The 13,161-nt window shown below is 37.6% G+C and overlaps 1 protein-coding gene across 3 annotated transcripts; it reads right to left on the bottom strand.

Moving 5' to 3' along the window:
• Window positions 1–2,329: 2,329 nt before the first annotated feature.
• On the bottom strand, window positions 2,330–12,538 carry DIMT1 (DIM1 rRNA methyltransferase and ribosome maturation factor). Of its 3 annotated transcripts, XM_068990454.1 has the most exons (12): window positions 12,412–12,538; window positions 11,998–12,071; window positions 10,665–10,751; window positions 8,910–8,971; window positions 8,738–8,831; window positions 8,600–8,649; window positions 7,718–7,841; window positions 7,191–7,283; window positions 6,293–6,357; window positions 5,621–5,684; window positions 4,357–4,463; window positions 2,330–2,886 (listed from the first exon to the last, which is right to left on the bottom strand). In XM_068990454.1, exons 1-12 carry the CDS (start codon window positions 12,488–12,490, stop codon window positions 2,844–2,846), a joined length of 942 nt encoding a protein of 313 aa, XP_068846555.1. In that variant the 5' UTR covers window positions 12,491–12,538; the 3' UTR covers window positions 2,330–2,843. The 3 variants fall into 3 exon arrangements, with proteins under 3 accessions (XP_068846555.1, XP_068846557.1, XP_068846556.1); XM_068990455.1 differs by lacking the exons at window positions 2,330–2,886; window positions 4,357–4,463 and adding an exon at window positions 5,427–5,462; XM_068990456.1 differs by lacking the exons at window positions 8,738–8,831; window positions 8,910–8,971 and having other exon boundaries at window positions 8,600–8,625.
• Window positions 12,539–13,161: the final 623 nt, after the last annotated feature.

Below are 13,161 nucleotides of genomic sequence, written 5' to 3'. Positions count from 1 at the left end.
ATTCCATCTTACGTGTAAAAAAGTCTGGAATTATGATTTTAAAACCATATAACATGTGGTTATAATTTTCTTAGCATTTTCTTTGTAAAGAACTAAAATATAAACTAGTTGGTGTATAATAAAAAGTAATGAAATTCTGGAAAGAGTTTTATCTTAGGATAATACATATATACGCAGTGTGTGTTCCAGTGTGGTATTAACAAGACTAATAGTGCAATTTGATCTTTACCAATACCATTACTTAAGTTGAAGTGTCCATTAGCACCCCAAAATGTACCTTTTAAATGGTACAGTTAAAGGAAATTGGCTTCTGATGCATGAATATGTACATGTACATTGAAAGTAGTCCATAATAGAACTGTTAGGTTTAAGTCAAGTGTAGACAGTACATAACTTATGTTGAAAAAGAATTTAAGCTAAAAAAGAGTTGACTTCGCCGTAAAAGGGCAGATCTAACGCAAGCTCCACCCATTACCTGATGTTTGATGTTTCACCACTATTTGGCGAGAACAACCAAATTCTCACCAATCAGTTCATCTAGGGCATGCTACTTTTTAAATGGTGGCACTTATTTTTACAGATTGCTATTCCAAGGAAGAAAACTGGCCACTTTTCATGTAAATATTTTGTTAGATTTATCTGTCTCTCTAGGAGTTTTCCCTCAGTTCCCAGGATAGTGTCTAGGAGTACATTAACAAAAAGTCTCCCAGGGATATCTTGTTTTGATTTACTCTAGGGAACTACCAGCTCATTCCTGTGGGCTAAAGGGAAGCTATGAATAGAGAGTCATATGAGCCAGACTCCCTACTTCACTGTCCATAGAATTCAAAGGGTAGTTATGGAAAATCCTAACACCATGGTGAAAAGCTCCTCTGTAAACTTGAAATCTAGTACAAATGTAGATTTTCACAGTGTGCTTATTATTAATAAATTAAATCTGTGTAATGAGTTTTAGAGACAATTTACTTCAATACAATCACCTTTGTTTTGGAAGGAACTCAGGTTTTCTTGCAGCTGTGAGATATGTTCTACTTGTGTTTATTTCAAGGAGAAGAGGAAGAATGGAGAACTGTTAGTACTGACCTTACAGAGAATGTTTAAAAAGGTAGTTTCTGAGCCTAATCAACCTTCAAAGGGCATAGAGAGATACGTGAATTTACTCATTTTAAGCACAACAGACTAGTCTTAATTTATTATTTAAATTAAAAGGGTACTGTATCTGTGGAAGGTCTCCTGAAATTGAAATACACTGCCTTATACTATAAAGGCTTCATTCTGAGTAGCATTCAAGGTATATTAAACATTAGTACCAGAAAGGATCTTGGTAGTATAACCCATTCTTTCCATTTTACAGATAGGGAAATCTGAAGGTTATAAAAGGGACTAAAACTCAGCAGGCAGTTCATAGGAGGACAGGGAAATAAGAGGGAAAGCTGAATTAAATCTTTAAAGATAGAGATGGTACAAGTAAGCTAAGTAGTTTTGTGCGATTTAAAAAAACCTACTCTTAAGCTTATGTAGTATTTATGTACAAAAGTGGCTTTATGCAGTTGTTATTTAAAGACTAACTTACATTTTTTGGATCTGGATTAAACGTTCTTTACTTTCTCAGACTTGAAAACTGATATTCCTATTAATAATTAAAATTAACTAAAAATATACATTATTTTAGTTATATAGGAATGTTTTAATATATAACTTTGAGGCCAGATTTCTAAAAAATCTGTTTAGGCAAACGACCTAGCTTTCCTTCTAGGTTCACTCGCTGTATGGACCCCTGTTAAAGTAATTTGGAGATTCCTTCTATTAGGTATAAAAAAAACCAAATGTCACTGAAAATATTTTTATTAATTTCCTTATATAAATAAAATAGTCAACTACTATAATTCTTTGTTAAAGGGCATTTACGATATTGAGTATAATATTGATAATGATTTAAACATTGTAGCTAATTAAGACTTATTTATGACATCTATTGAAATTTTTAATTACCCAGAAATTATGAATCCTGGGAACCTGTGGTTGTGGCAGAATGGCTGGTTGGGTTGGTTGGTTTTGAAATTGAAGAGCAGAGATTTTAACTTTAAAGTCAGTTTTGATTTGTAAAACTCTGAAATTTTAAGTCTATGACTTTTTTGTATGAAAAAAAAATCATAGAGTCTTATAATTCATTTTATTCTAGTTGAGATGCTTATTTACAAGGAATGCCTAGAAGTAATATATGCCTGCCACCATGCGGTGGCAGTAGCAGATTCAGGCTTACCTAAAACCCTGATGCAGCCTGTTAACACTACAGGATTGCTAGAGGGATAGGCAGTGAAAGAAACTGTACGGGAAAACAAAGAATTCGAGAAGCAAAATAACATTTTAAGACAACTGCTTTACTGTACACATGAGTAACAAAAAGAAATGGTATGGGGAATATGTAACTAAATGAAACATTTCAACTTTTTTATGACTTCAAGGACAAAGGCCTAAAGAGCTGAAAGCCTAAAAAAGGTTCTCACAATAATATATAACACAGAAAATAAAAGGGTACCATCTTTATACAGTTAGAAATAACTTGAAGTGTAAAGTTGTGCGTATCTGCGGCTCTTGAAGATTATTATCACCCTGCCTTGTATTATATATTAAACCAAAACAAACAAGAGCAAAAAACAAAGAAACCTTGGACACTTAGAATTGACTTACTTCCTTAAAAATTCAGAGAACTAAATGGTGACAGTAGTAGTACATCAAAAGCAGTCAAGCACATAGTGTCCAAGCATAGTTCATTTTCTCAAACTATTAATATATAATTCCACTTTTTCTCCTTGAGCTTGAGAAACTTCTCTTCCAGATACCTAAGAAAAATGGATACCTTCTGCATTGAATCCATGTAGCAATCTGCAAAAAAGAAACCAAGTGGGATGGTATTGAAATGCTAGTTTGTAGTAAGTAACAACACATACATAGTCCCTGTACCATGAGTTCTAAAACACAAACACTCCTAAGATGTCAGTAAAGAAACTTTATTCTTCAATTAAGTTTATGAGATGTATATTGGTTAAAGCCACCTCATTTTGGTGTCTCTCCTGTCGTAGCCTATATGTCTTAAAGCATGATGAATTTAACTAAAATAATCTTAGACCTACACTAACCCTGGCCTAAGAGCACATTGGTACTTGTTCCATTTCAACCTGGTAATGAATGCATAGCTGTTTGGAATTAAGAGACAGGAGAGAGATGAATGGCTAATCTCATGTGTCCTTTCTTCCTCTCGGAGCTCAGTTATTCAGACTCAAATGCTTCTCTCTGGATACCTATGTACTTAGATCACTGTTTTAGTAAGCTGCATGTTTAGTAACCTTTCAGAAAATTAATAAGAATGAAGGAAAATAAGATGAAATATTTCTATTTAGACCTGCCTGAGATTATTTTCAGAATGGCCTGTAAGAACCAACAAGATGGGTTAAGATATCTAAAGATGGGTACTTAGGGATAATGTTCAACTCCTGGCATTAACATCTCATGAAGACAGTAGTACTGCTAGCCTGCCAGTAAAATATAAGTGTCATTTGTCTCAGTTACATACAACTGTGTTTCTAGCATAAAAAGTAAACCAGTGACTTTATCAATCTACCCTCTTTTTTTCAGCCTCTAGATCTTGGAAGCTTTAAAAATGAATTGGTTAAAGAGAGAAAAATTTATGGTTTTTTAGTTAGGAAATCAAAGTGTTAGTGATTAAAAAACAATGAATGCAGGTCAATTATTACCTGAGTATTTGACACCTTACTCTGCTTTCGTAAGATTTACTTGCTTAATCGAAGGAAAACAAATTTTGCTCTATATTGCCCAGTTAATTATGACACCATTCTTTCTTTCTTACTTCAGGTGTATAGAACTTGCCTCAGTCCATGAAATAAGTTACTGAACCAGTTAGAAATGATAACCAGATATGATTGTAACTAATATTATTTCATACTTAAAAGCTATTCTCAGTAAAGAAGATGCAACTATATGTATTGTGATTCTTCTACCTGAAAGGCTACTTTGAAGAGACAAACTATTAAGACTATGAATGGGAGTTGGGGGAGGGGGCTGGAAGGAAGAAGCACACACACCATAACTCACACTGTCACAGAGGTTATCTCCAGGCTTGGACTGTTTTCACTTACTGTTCTTACAGAAAATGTTCATTCTGCTGCAGCTAACTAGCCTCCATCTTCTACACCAAATACTATTCCATGCCATGGAAGTGCTATGCAATAACTCCCTGGTAGCACCTTATAACCGCTTAAAAGCCTTTAAATCTCTAAATATGAAGGTGTCACAGTAAAGAAATGTAAACATGTAGTAAAAAGAAAATGTAGTTACCTGATGAAATCATCTATGTCCATGGAACGGGCCCGCTTGTCACTAAAACCTGTGCTGGTTAGGATTTGCTGTATTTTATCTGCTATGCTGAAATCTTCTGGTATTATCTATCAATACAAGATTCAGAATAAATGAACAACATATCTTTAATGAAGTCACCTTGACTCTTTTTTTTTTTTTTCAGTTCAGTAAGTCATAAACAGTCACCTTTATCTCTTCATGATAGTTTTGGAAAGCCTATCTGTCGATAAGACTTGCATCTCTTAATTCATTAAGTGGTTGATGTTCAGCACGTACCAAATACTCGTGTGTACTGCCCTTTTTCTTAGAAATTCTGAAATAGTTGTTTCAGGATTCGCAAAGTACTTCATAACATAATTAAAGCTGTAAACTAAGTTTTACAGCAATTGTTAATATCTTTTAAAAATAACATTTTCTTGGCACAAATTTCATTAAATTAGCTAGCTAGTTTTTCTCAAAGATAGCCTCTCTAACCCTTGAGAATGCTTCACACTTCACATCTTCCATCCAGAAACTTCTTAATCCAATTTAGTATTTCCTGTGTAGGTAGTTGTTCAGAGATTGTATTCATAAAATGGAGGCAGCTACGCTACTGGTACATTAAACCACATAAGAACTGAGTGAAAAAAAGGAAATTTGCTTTTATCTGCCACTCTGTTTAGATTGGAAAACTAAAAAATTATCTAACATCAGAGCCATATATAGATGTCTCTGTGTTTACACAACTAAAGAAAATGTTGCACAGATAATGGTAGGAGACATGAGGTTCACAACCAGAACTTGCCATTTATCCCTTACTTTATTCTAATTATTTCAATTTCTGGGTATGAAAAAAAAGTCACTGAGAAAAAGGTAACTTAAAATTTTTAATTTCTATGTGAGCAACAAGCAAGAAGGGATGGCCCCAATTCAAAAGCTAGCAAATACATTTAAGCTGAGTTAAGTTATACATGGTTAAAGTTTGGGAGAAAATTATGACTCAACTGAATTTTTTTATAGCCAAAAGAAAAAAAACTGTCAGTAAAAAAGGACAGGGTATTCAAGGCTGCTCAGATACATTCTACAGAGTATACAGCAGCACTGACCTATTGAAGAGTTGACGTTCTCCTGTTAGATACTATCTTTTAAGGGTCCTATGAAATGTTCAGAATTAAAGAGTTTTGTAATGATATATGGAACAGTAGGAAATGGACATTTTAAAACACAACAATTTATTGAAACAACAAAAACATTTTGTGCTTACAATATTATGGACCGAACAGTGAATTCTGTAGTTTTTTTCCAATAGCTGTTGCACTGCACTTGACCTATAAAATGGGTCATAAAGAAATTATGCCACTATTATTCCAGACAGATTATAAATCTCTTTTACTATAAGATTAAGCCTATGTTCCACATGGTAAAATTAAAGAACTAAAAAAGGTTGAATATTTAAACTTCTGAAATAATCACAACTACTACTATTTAAACCTAATACATAACTTAAGGAAGTTTTAGATCACAAAAAACATAATCTCAAAAATTAGTTTTTTCATTGTGGCTTTCACCATTTTTTTTTACCTTGGGCCCCAAATTGCTATTATATTTTTCCAAGTTAAAATGCCATGAATCTTTCAAAAGTGTGGAAGGGGTCCATCTGTTACCTCATTTTTTCCAAAGAAAAGCAGATGTGGGGTATAGTTTTTGGGTTTTTTCCATTTCTCAAAAAAACAAACCTGATCTAATTCCCAAGTCCAGGAACTTTTCTTCATTAAATTCTTCTGCCTCCCAAAGTACAAAATTAAAAGTGTGTCTGGACATGGATAATGTGTATGCTTTAGGGTAATACTGTTCAGGAAAATGACCAAATTTTAACACTCAGCACAGTATCTGAAGCACTGATCCCTCATATATCATAAATTAGTAAAATACTTACTTAAATGCAGCAGACAATGTCTTGTTTTTCCTAACAAAGGTGATCCTTACTAGGCCATCCCATTCCTGAAACAGTAGATGGTATTTTCTTAGAAAATATTAAGCCCCACTGATACCTAGTAGGTACAGTTTTGTCTTAGTATATAAAACTAAAAGCCTTCTGAAGTGATAAAAATGTTCTATATCTTGATGTGTCTGGTTCATATATACAAAAGTAAGATCTATACTTGATTTTCACACTTTTGTGCACCTCATTGATTATTTTACCCTCAATTTTAAAAATAGAAAACATATTTGTGCCACATCGGAACAAAGAACATTGCATTTATTTAAATCTAAGTATCGTTTTCAAAAGAACATGACTTAAAACAGATGTGATTTAGAATACAGCCTGTGTAATACACCTAGCTAAACCTTGCAGGAATAGCTGACAGCCACACCACCGCCACCAGCTACTGACCATATAAGCATGTTTTTATCCAATGTGATTGCAGTGAGGTTTTACATCAAGTCATATGGCTTTCTTCTCTTTTTAAATGGCAAAAATTAGAATTCTGATTAAACAGTGTTACCCATACTATTACTTTAACACAACTATTTTCATTTTATCTTGTTTCCCATGTCTTATTCAAATAGATACATGTTTTCTGTAGATGTAAATCTTCAGCAAACTGCAATGGTATTCTAATCTGTTTTATCTTTGCAAACATTTTCCATGCTCTTTTGAGTCTTCAACAACTATGTTGTGTCAAATAATTCCATCTACTCCATCACAGGATGTACTATAATTAATATTCTATTTAGACATTTAGGTTGACTCATTCTTCTGCTGCTACAGACACACATCTTCCACCTTGGACTTTTTTTCCTTTTACTGAATGACCCTATTTTAACCTCACCTGAAAATTGATAGGTGGTGGTGGATTCTTAGGTTCTATCCTTACGACACTGGATTCCACCTTGGGTGGTGGTCTGAAGTTATTCTTTCCAACCTGTTAATCAGAAAATGTTTAAAGTAGTCCTCTCAAAAAAAACTTTAAATAATAATCAGGACTTCCCTGGTGGCATAGTGGATAAGTGCCAGTGCAGGGGACACCGGTTCAATCCCTGGTCCGGAAAGATTCCATGTGCCAAGGAGCAACTAAACCCGCAAGCCACAACTACCGAGCTGGCATGCTGCAACTACTGAAGCCCACATGCCTAGAGCTTACGCTCTGCAACAAGCCACTGCAATGAGAAGCCTGTGCACCACAATAAAGAGCAGCCCCCGCTCGCCACAACTAGAGAAAGCCCGCACAAAGCAACGACTGCAGCCAAAAATAAAATTTTTTTAAAAAAGAGTAATCATACACGCTCTCCTCACAGAAGGCACAGCTAGATGTTCAATGATGAGTTAAGCCCCATCATTTCAACAACAGTCACTTACTTTCATTAGATGGTCCACACGTGCCAACAGCTGTGTGTTAATTGACAGTCTGCAGTATAACTTATCTCCAGGTTTTGCAACCAGTCGGACAGCAAATTCTCTTTGAAACATTAGCACAGCACATCTGAAAGACAGCAGAAAGGAATAAACAGAGAAAGGTCATTTTCAACTATAAATGTATTTTAACTTCAGTGACTTTTCTTAGGTGGGAAACTAAATCAATAGCTGTGGTTAATAATAGCTGGCCAGAAGGGACAACAGTTTCAGCCTGAGCCTTATTCCCATAGAATGACAGGCTACCTTTGTTATTCATTGTATAATGGCTGTAGCTCTAACCCCTTGTGAACGTAAGCCCTCAATGATCAGATGAGAGAGTATTTCAGGTCAACAAAAGTTTCACGAAACTATAATCACCTGGTTGACATGAAATGAATGCCCTCTGATATATTCCATTCCATGTCATTTTTTAAAAAAGTGACAGTCATGGCTCATTAAATTTATTTTATACCTACTAAGGAGTTTTTGACCTGCAATTTGAAAATCACTGCTACAGAGTGTACCAGAAACCAGTTAGCAAGGACACTTAAGAATCTAGACATAAGAAATTTGACCTGGGCTAACAACAAAAGCGTAAGAAAATATGGAAAGGCCATCTGGTCTCAGAAGCACGACTCAGCCCACACCTCTCCCAAATAACTCCAGCAACTGCTACAGAATGTGAGACAGAGAAAGCGAGCAGCACACAAATTGATACTTTCTACAAAACAAATTCTCCAGTAGTTTTTCAACTGAATTAGCCTTAATCTTTGGCTATCCGTGTTCATGGCCTAAACTGTAATTTTTCTAAGACCTGGCAGTAACTTTAGTCTTCTTGTCACAAACCTGAAAAAAGGTCGGTGCAGCAACAGCTTGAAGACAAAAGGAGATGAGATCTGGAAAAGAATTAACAGGTTATTTCTGGAAAAGACCCACCAGAGAACCATTTAGTAAATATAATGTTCCTACATTTTGAAAACATACCTGATAAGGCAAATTTGCCACACAAGCATCAAAGAATGGCAGATCTGTTTTTAACACATCACCCACCATTACTTGAAGTTTGCTGGCCAGAGGCCTGATAATTAAAAAAAAAGCAATTAGAACACTGTTTCATGAGATTGAAATGTACTTTAATTCTATTATGTATACTCACGTGCCCTGAACTCTTTTGTGAAGTTCAGCTACTAGCCTTGGGTCAAGTTCACAAGCAATTACCTAAATTTAAAAAAAAAAAAAATTTTTTTTAGGTTAATTATGGAGAAATCTTTTCCTGTTAACTCAATAGGAACTTACATTATTTAAATGAATTACAATTCTTTTCCCAATTCTACCATCATTATTCTTCAATTGTACTCTACCAGTATATTTTAAAGAACTTACCTGAAGAGACTTTAATGAAGAGATGATTTTAAAAAATGCAGCAAGGGGGTTAAAGGAACAACAAAAAACATCACCAGAAAAGAGGCAGCCAGACTACATGACTGTTCTACCCAAATACTTCACAGGATTACTGTGCTCATATGGCTCCACGCTTTGTAATTCAACTGATGATGAGAAAAAATACAAAATATGTCTTTGCAGTAAATGTTCTTTGGAAGCATACAAAGCAACTGCTCTGAAATGAGTAGGTCACTTCTCTCACCTAAGATCCAAAGCATACAGCAGAGATAATTTCTCAAGTAAATGAAAAGGGATACCACATAGGCTGAAATTTTATTACAGTAGAAGCTAAGGTTTTGCGGACTTCCAGAAGACCCTGTCTACAGAGCACATATATGTGAGGTTTAGTCTGCTTAGCTCCCAGATCCATTCTCCAGCTTTGCTGTACCTGTAGGGTAATATAGTCCAGCTCCGTCGCCCTTTGACTTCTTGTTGGGCTAGGCTAATGGAAGGCATTACTGCTTCCAAGGGGTGGGGTTGAGTACTTCCTAATGCCTGCGCCTGCCTTGCACAAATTCTGGCAGTGGCCGTGTTTGGCTACGAGTGGTCCCTGTCCCTGCTCTTTCTGGGCTCCGGCAACACATTTCCCTCCTCTTGTCCCTTGAGGTTGCTCGATGGTAACTGTTTCCTGCTGTTCATAGTCCCTAGGTTTTTCACTAAATGTTTACTGGTTCCCTTAACATTCTCACATCTTGTCAATGGTCTCTTCACTGAACTCTCTTCTGATAAGTTCTTTGTTACCTACATCTACCAGAAGACAGCAATGATCCGACTTAACTGGAACTGGATCCGCCAAGAGACAAAGAAGGTACCAGCAGCAGCCAGGTGACACTCCAGTCTCAGAGGCCTGTGCTAGATCTCCTCCAAAGTTCTAAGTCCAATAACTCCAATCCCCTTGCTTTGTTCCCCTTAGCCGAGAGGTGGTAGCTGCTTTTTGTAATTCTACTCTTGGGTTAACCTCAGTGTTTTATTCTCTTGGTCCTCTAACAACCATGTAACCAATTCCCTGTACTGAAGTATCCAATGTCATTTGTTTTCCTGATTGATATACCTATGTTTTTTTCTTTTAATCCATTAAAAAAAATTGAGACATAATTGACATAAAACATTAGTTTCAGGTATACAACACAATGATTTGATATATATAACATTCATGACCACATAATTACAATTTTTTTTCTTGTGATGAGACTTTTTACTCTATTTGCCAACCTTCAAATGTACTACAGTGTTGTTAACTATAGTCATGATGATGTCCATTACATCCCCAGGACATATTTATTTTATCCTGGAAATTGGTACCTTTTGACGCACTTCACCCAATTTGCTCATATTTTATAAAGGTTCTAGCAAAGGAGCAAGAGTTACTATTAAAATAACAGCAATTCATTAAAACAGATTTATACTTGTAAACCACGTAAGCTTACTCACATGATACCTGATACCAAACACTAAATCCTCTCTTTACCTTTTTTGCCTTTTCCAGCAACTTCACAGTCATATTGCCAGTTCCAGGTCCAACCTCCAGCACCACATCAGTTGGTCGTAAGGCAGCCTACAAGCAAGCACAACTACTTTAGCTTTACAGGCACGTCTGAACACATAATTTAATTTACAGCAAAATAGCTTTACTCAAAAGTGCACAGTTAGGAGATCTTATTCTGACTTCATTTTTAGGAGATTGCTTCCTGATCTATGTTTAAAAAGATTATCTCATTAACATTAGGCACAAGTGGAAATTAAACAGTTCTCCTCACTTGGGGCAATAGTTAGGAGTCAGAGAAGTAGGAACAGCAGTTCTAAGAGTGGCATTCTCCTTCCTGTCTTTGAAATGATTCCAACAGCACCTTGTTACCAACACTATTATCACTAGATTCAAAAAGGAAGGACCAAAATGATGAACCATAGCATATTGTACTGGTATTTCTCAATTCCACATCCATGTATGGTTTCAGGGGTGCAGAAGGATCCAGAAATTGTACACAAAAATTAATGTCAGTCCAGTGGTTAGGACTCCATGCTCCCTCTGCAGGGGGCCGGGGTTAGATACCTAGTGTGGGAACTAAGATCCCACAACCCTCAACATGGGGCAGAAAAAAAAAAGTGTATGTATGCACATAGCTGGAGTATTCTGAGGCCGTAACTTTCATCACATGCACAAAGGAATTCATGAGCCAAAAAGGTTAAAAAGCTAGGCCAACTCTCATTTTGCATACAACACTAAGTTGACATGTCTCACCCAGGTAATGTCCTTTCTACAGCGCCAGGATACTTCCTTTGCAACCATGAAAGTAATCTTCACCACCTATTGTTTCACATCCTAGCTCCCAATCATACAAAACAATAAGAAAACATCAATAACCCATACAGGAAGAATACTCTGAAGAGTTTACATGTGGCATTGGCTTATAACATACAGGTTTCTCTGGGGAACAAACTTCCAAAGGTGTCTGGATATAATTTTAGGGTTTGCAGTAAACAAAAACTAACAGTGATAGATGCTGCCTAGAAAAAGTGAATTGGTAATAGAAGAAAAATCTGGAATTGAACAGGTAGAAGTGTCAAGCTAAGAAGTAAATAATCTACAGAAAGATAAAAGAATTTGGAGTCAGGACCCGAGACTCACAGAATAAAGCAAATCATATTGAAGAGAACTTGCAAATCCTACACAATTCTTCAATTCATTCCACAAGTATTTATACAGCATCTATTTTGTGTCAGGAATCCTTTCTGTGCTTAGATATTCCTAAAATTAAAATCAATAACCCAGTAACTCTCTCCCTCTCCTCTTTCGCACCCACCTTATCGATAATGCTGTTAACAATGAGAGGATTTTTCAAAATATGCTGCCCAATCCCCGTGTTGAACATGAGTCCTGCAATAAAACATGAAATAGCCTTAATTTCCCAACTAAAAACATTAGACCGTTCCAGAGAAGAAAACAGGATAGCTAGGGGACGGTATCTGCTCCAGCTAGGGGTGCCAAACGTCACGCTAAGGAGCCTGGATGACACACTGTTTTAAGGCCACCCCTTCCGTGAAGGAAAGTCAGAGGCGGCGCGCGGGGCCTGCGCTCGTCGCTCGGGCAAACCCGGGACTCGCGCGCTCCCGGCGCCCGGTCTCACTGTCCCCGCCAGAACTCCGCCCGTGCCCCGGCTCGGTCCCACCGGAAGTCCCAACCCAAGGGACCCCAGCTCTCTCGCGGCTGTCCCCACCTCCGGCGCTCTTCAGCTGCCCGCGTCGTTGTTGCCGCTCGCGGCGGCGGCTGCTAGCCGCTGATTTGATCTTCGGCATCTCTGCAGGCAGAGAGCTCACAGGCCGAGGAAGTCAAGAAGGACCCGAACCCGCAACCTCTAGTCTCCGCACCACGTGGGAAGCACCAGCCCGCACCACCAGCACCCTATCGGGCCACGTGGGGGTGGGGCGAAAACACGCCCCTTGGTTTGCTCCGGGGTCCGCCCCCAGACAGAGGGCGGGCCTTTGGAGCCCGATGGCCGCCTGGAATAAGCTCGGCCTCCCGGAAAGCCTAACCTCGGAAGCCTACAGATCCCAGAAGACACCGCGCTGCCGATTCTGGCAGTTTGGATTGGCTAGTTTAGAATCGGGGGCGGGGCCTTGCCCCAACACGCACCAAGCTAGTTAAATAGGTTTGGGTGTGGGACCTCAAGGAAGTGGAGGAAGCTTAAGTTTCGCAATGCAGTTAGGCTTGTGGATGCTTTATCAGGCTAGGTTGTTGAATCGCTCAAATCCAAAGAAAATTTATGTCATGTCTTTCTCTCGTGTATCCCAACCGATTGTGGGTGAGGATCCCAGGAGCTTGGGAAGAGGAGCTTGCTCCTCTAGCGGGAGTGAATTCTCCGCTGCTTGTATTACGGAAAGTAACTCTGAAAATGTAATTATGTGCTCAGTTTGACTGGACCTACTGGTGGTTTCGCTTCTTTCTGTGGCACGTCATTAATTTCCTA

The sequence above is a fragment of the Capricornis sumatraensis genome, chromosome 18 (assembly GCF_032405125.1).
Source record: "Capricornis sumatraensis isolate serow.1 chromosome 18, serow.2, whole genome shotgun sequence".
Lineage (NCBI taxonomy): Eukaryota > Metazoa > Chordata > Mammalia > Artiodactyla > Bovidae > Capricornis > Capricornis sumatraensis.
The sequence above is the reverse complement of the archived record's forward strand: the minus strand, read 5'-3'. Positions and strand labels throughout refer to the sequence as shown.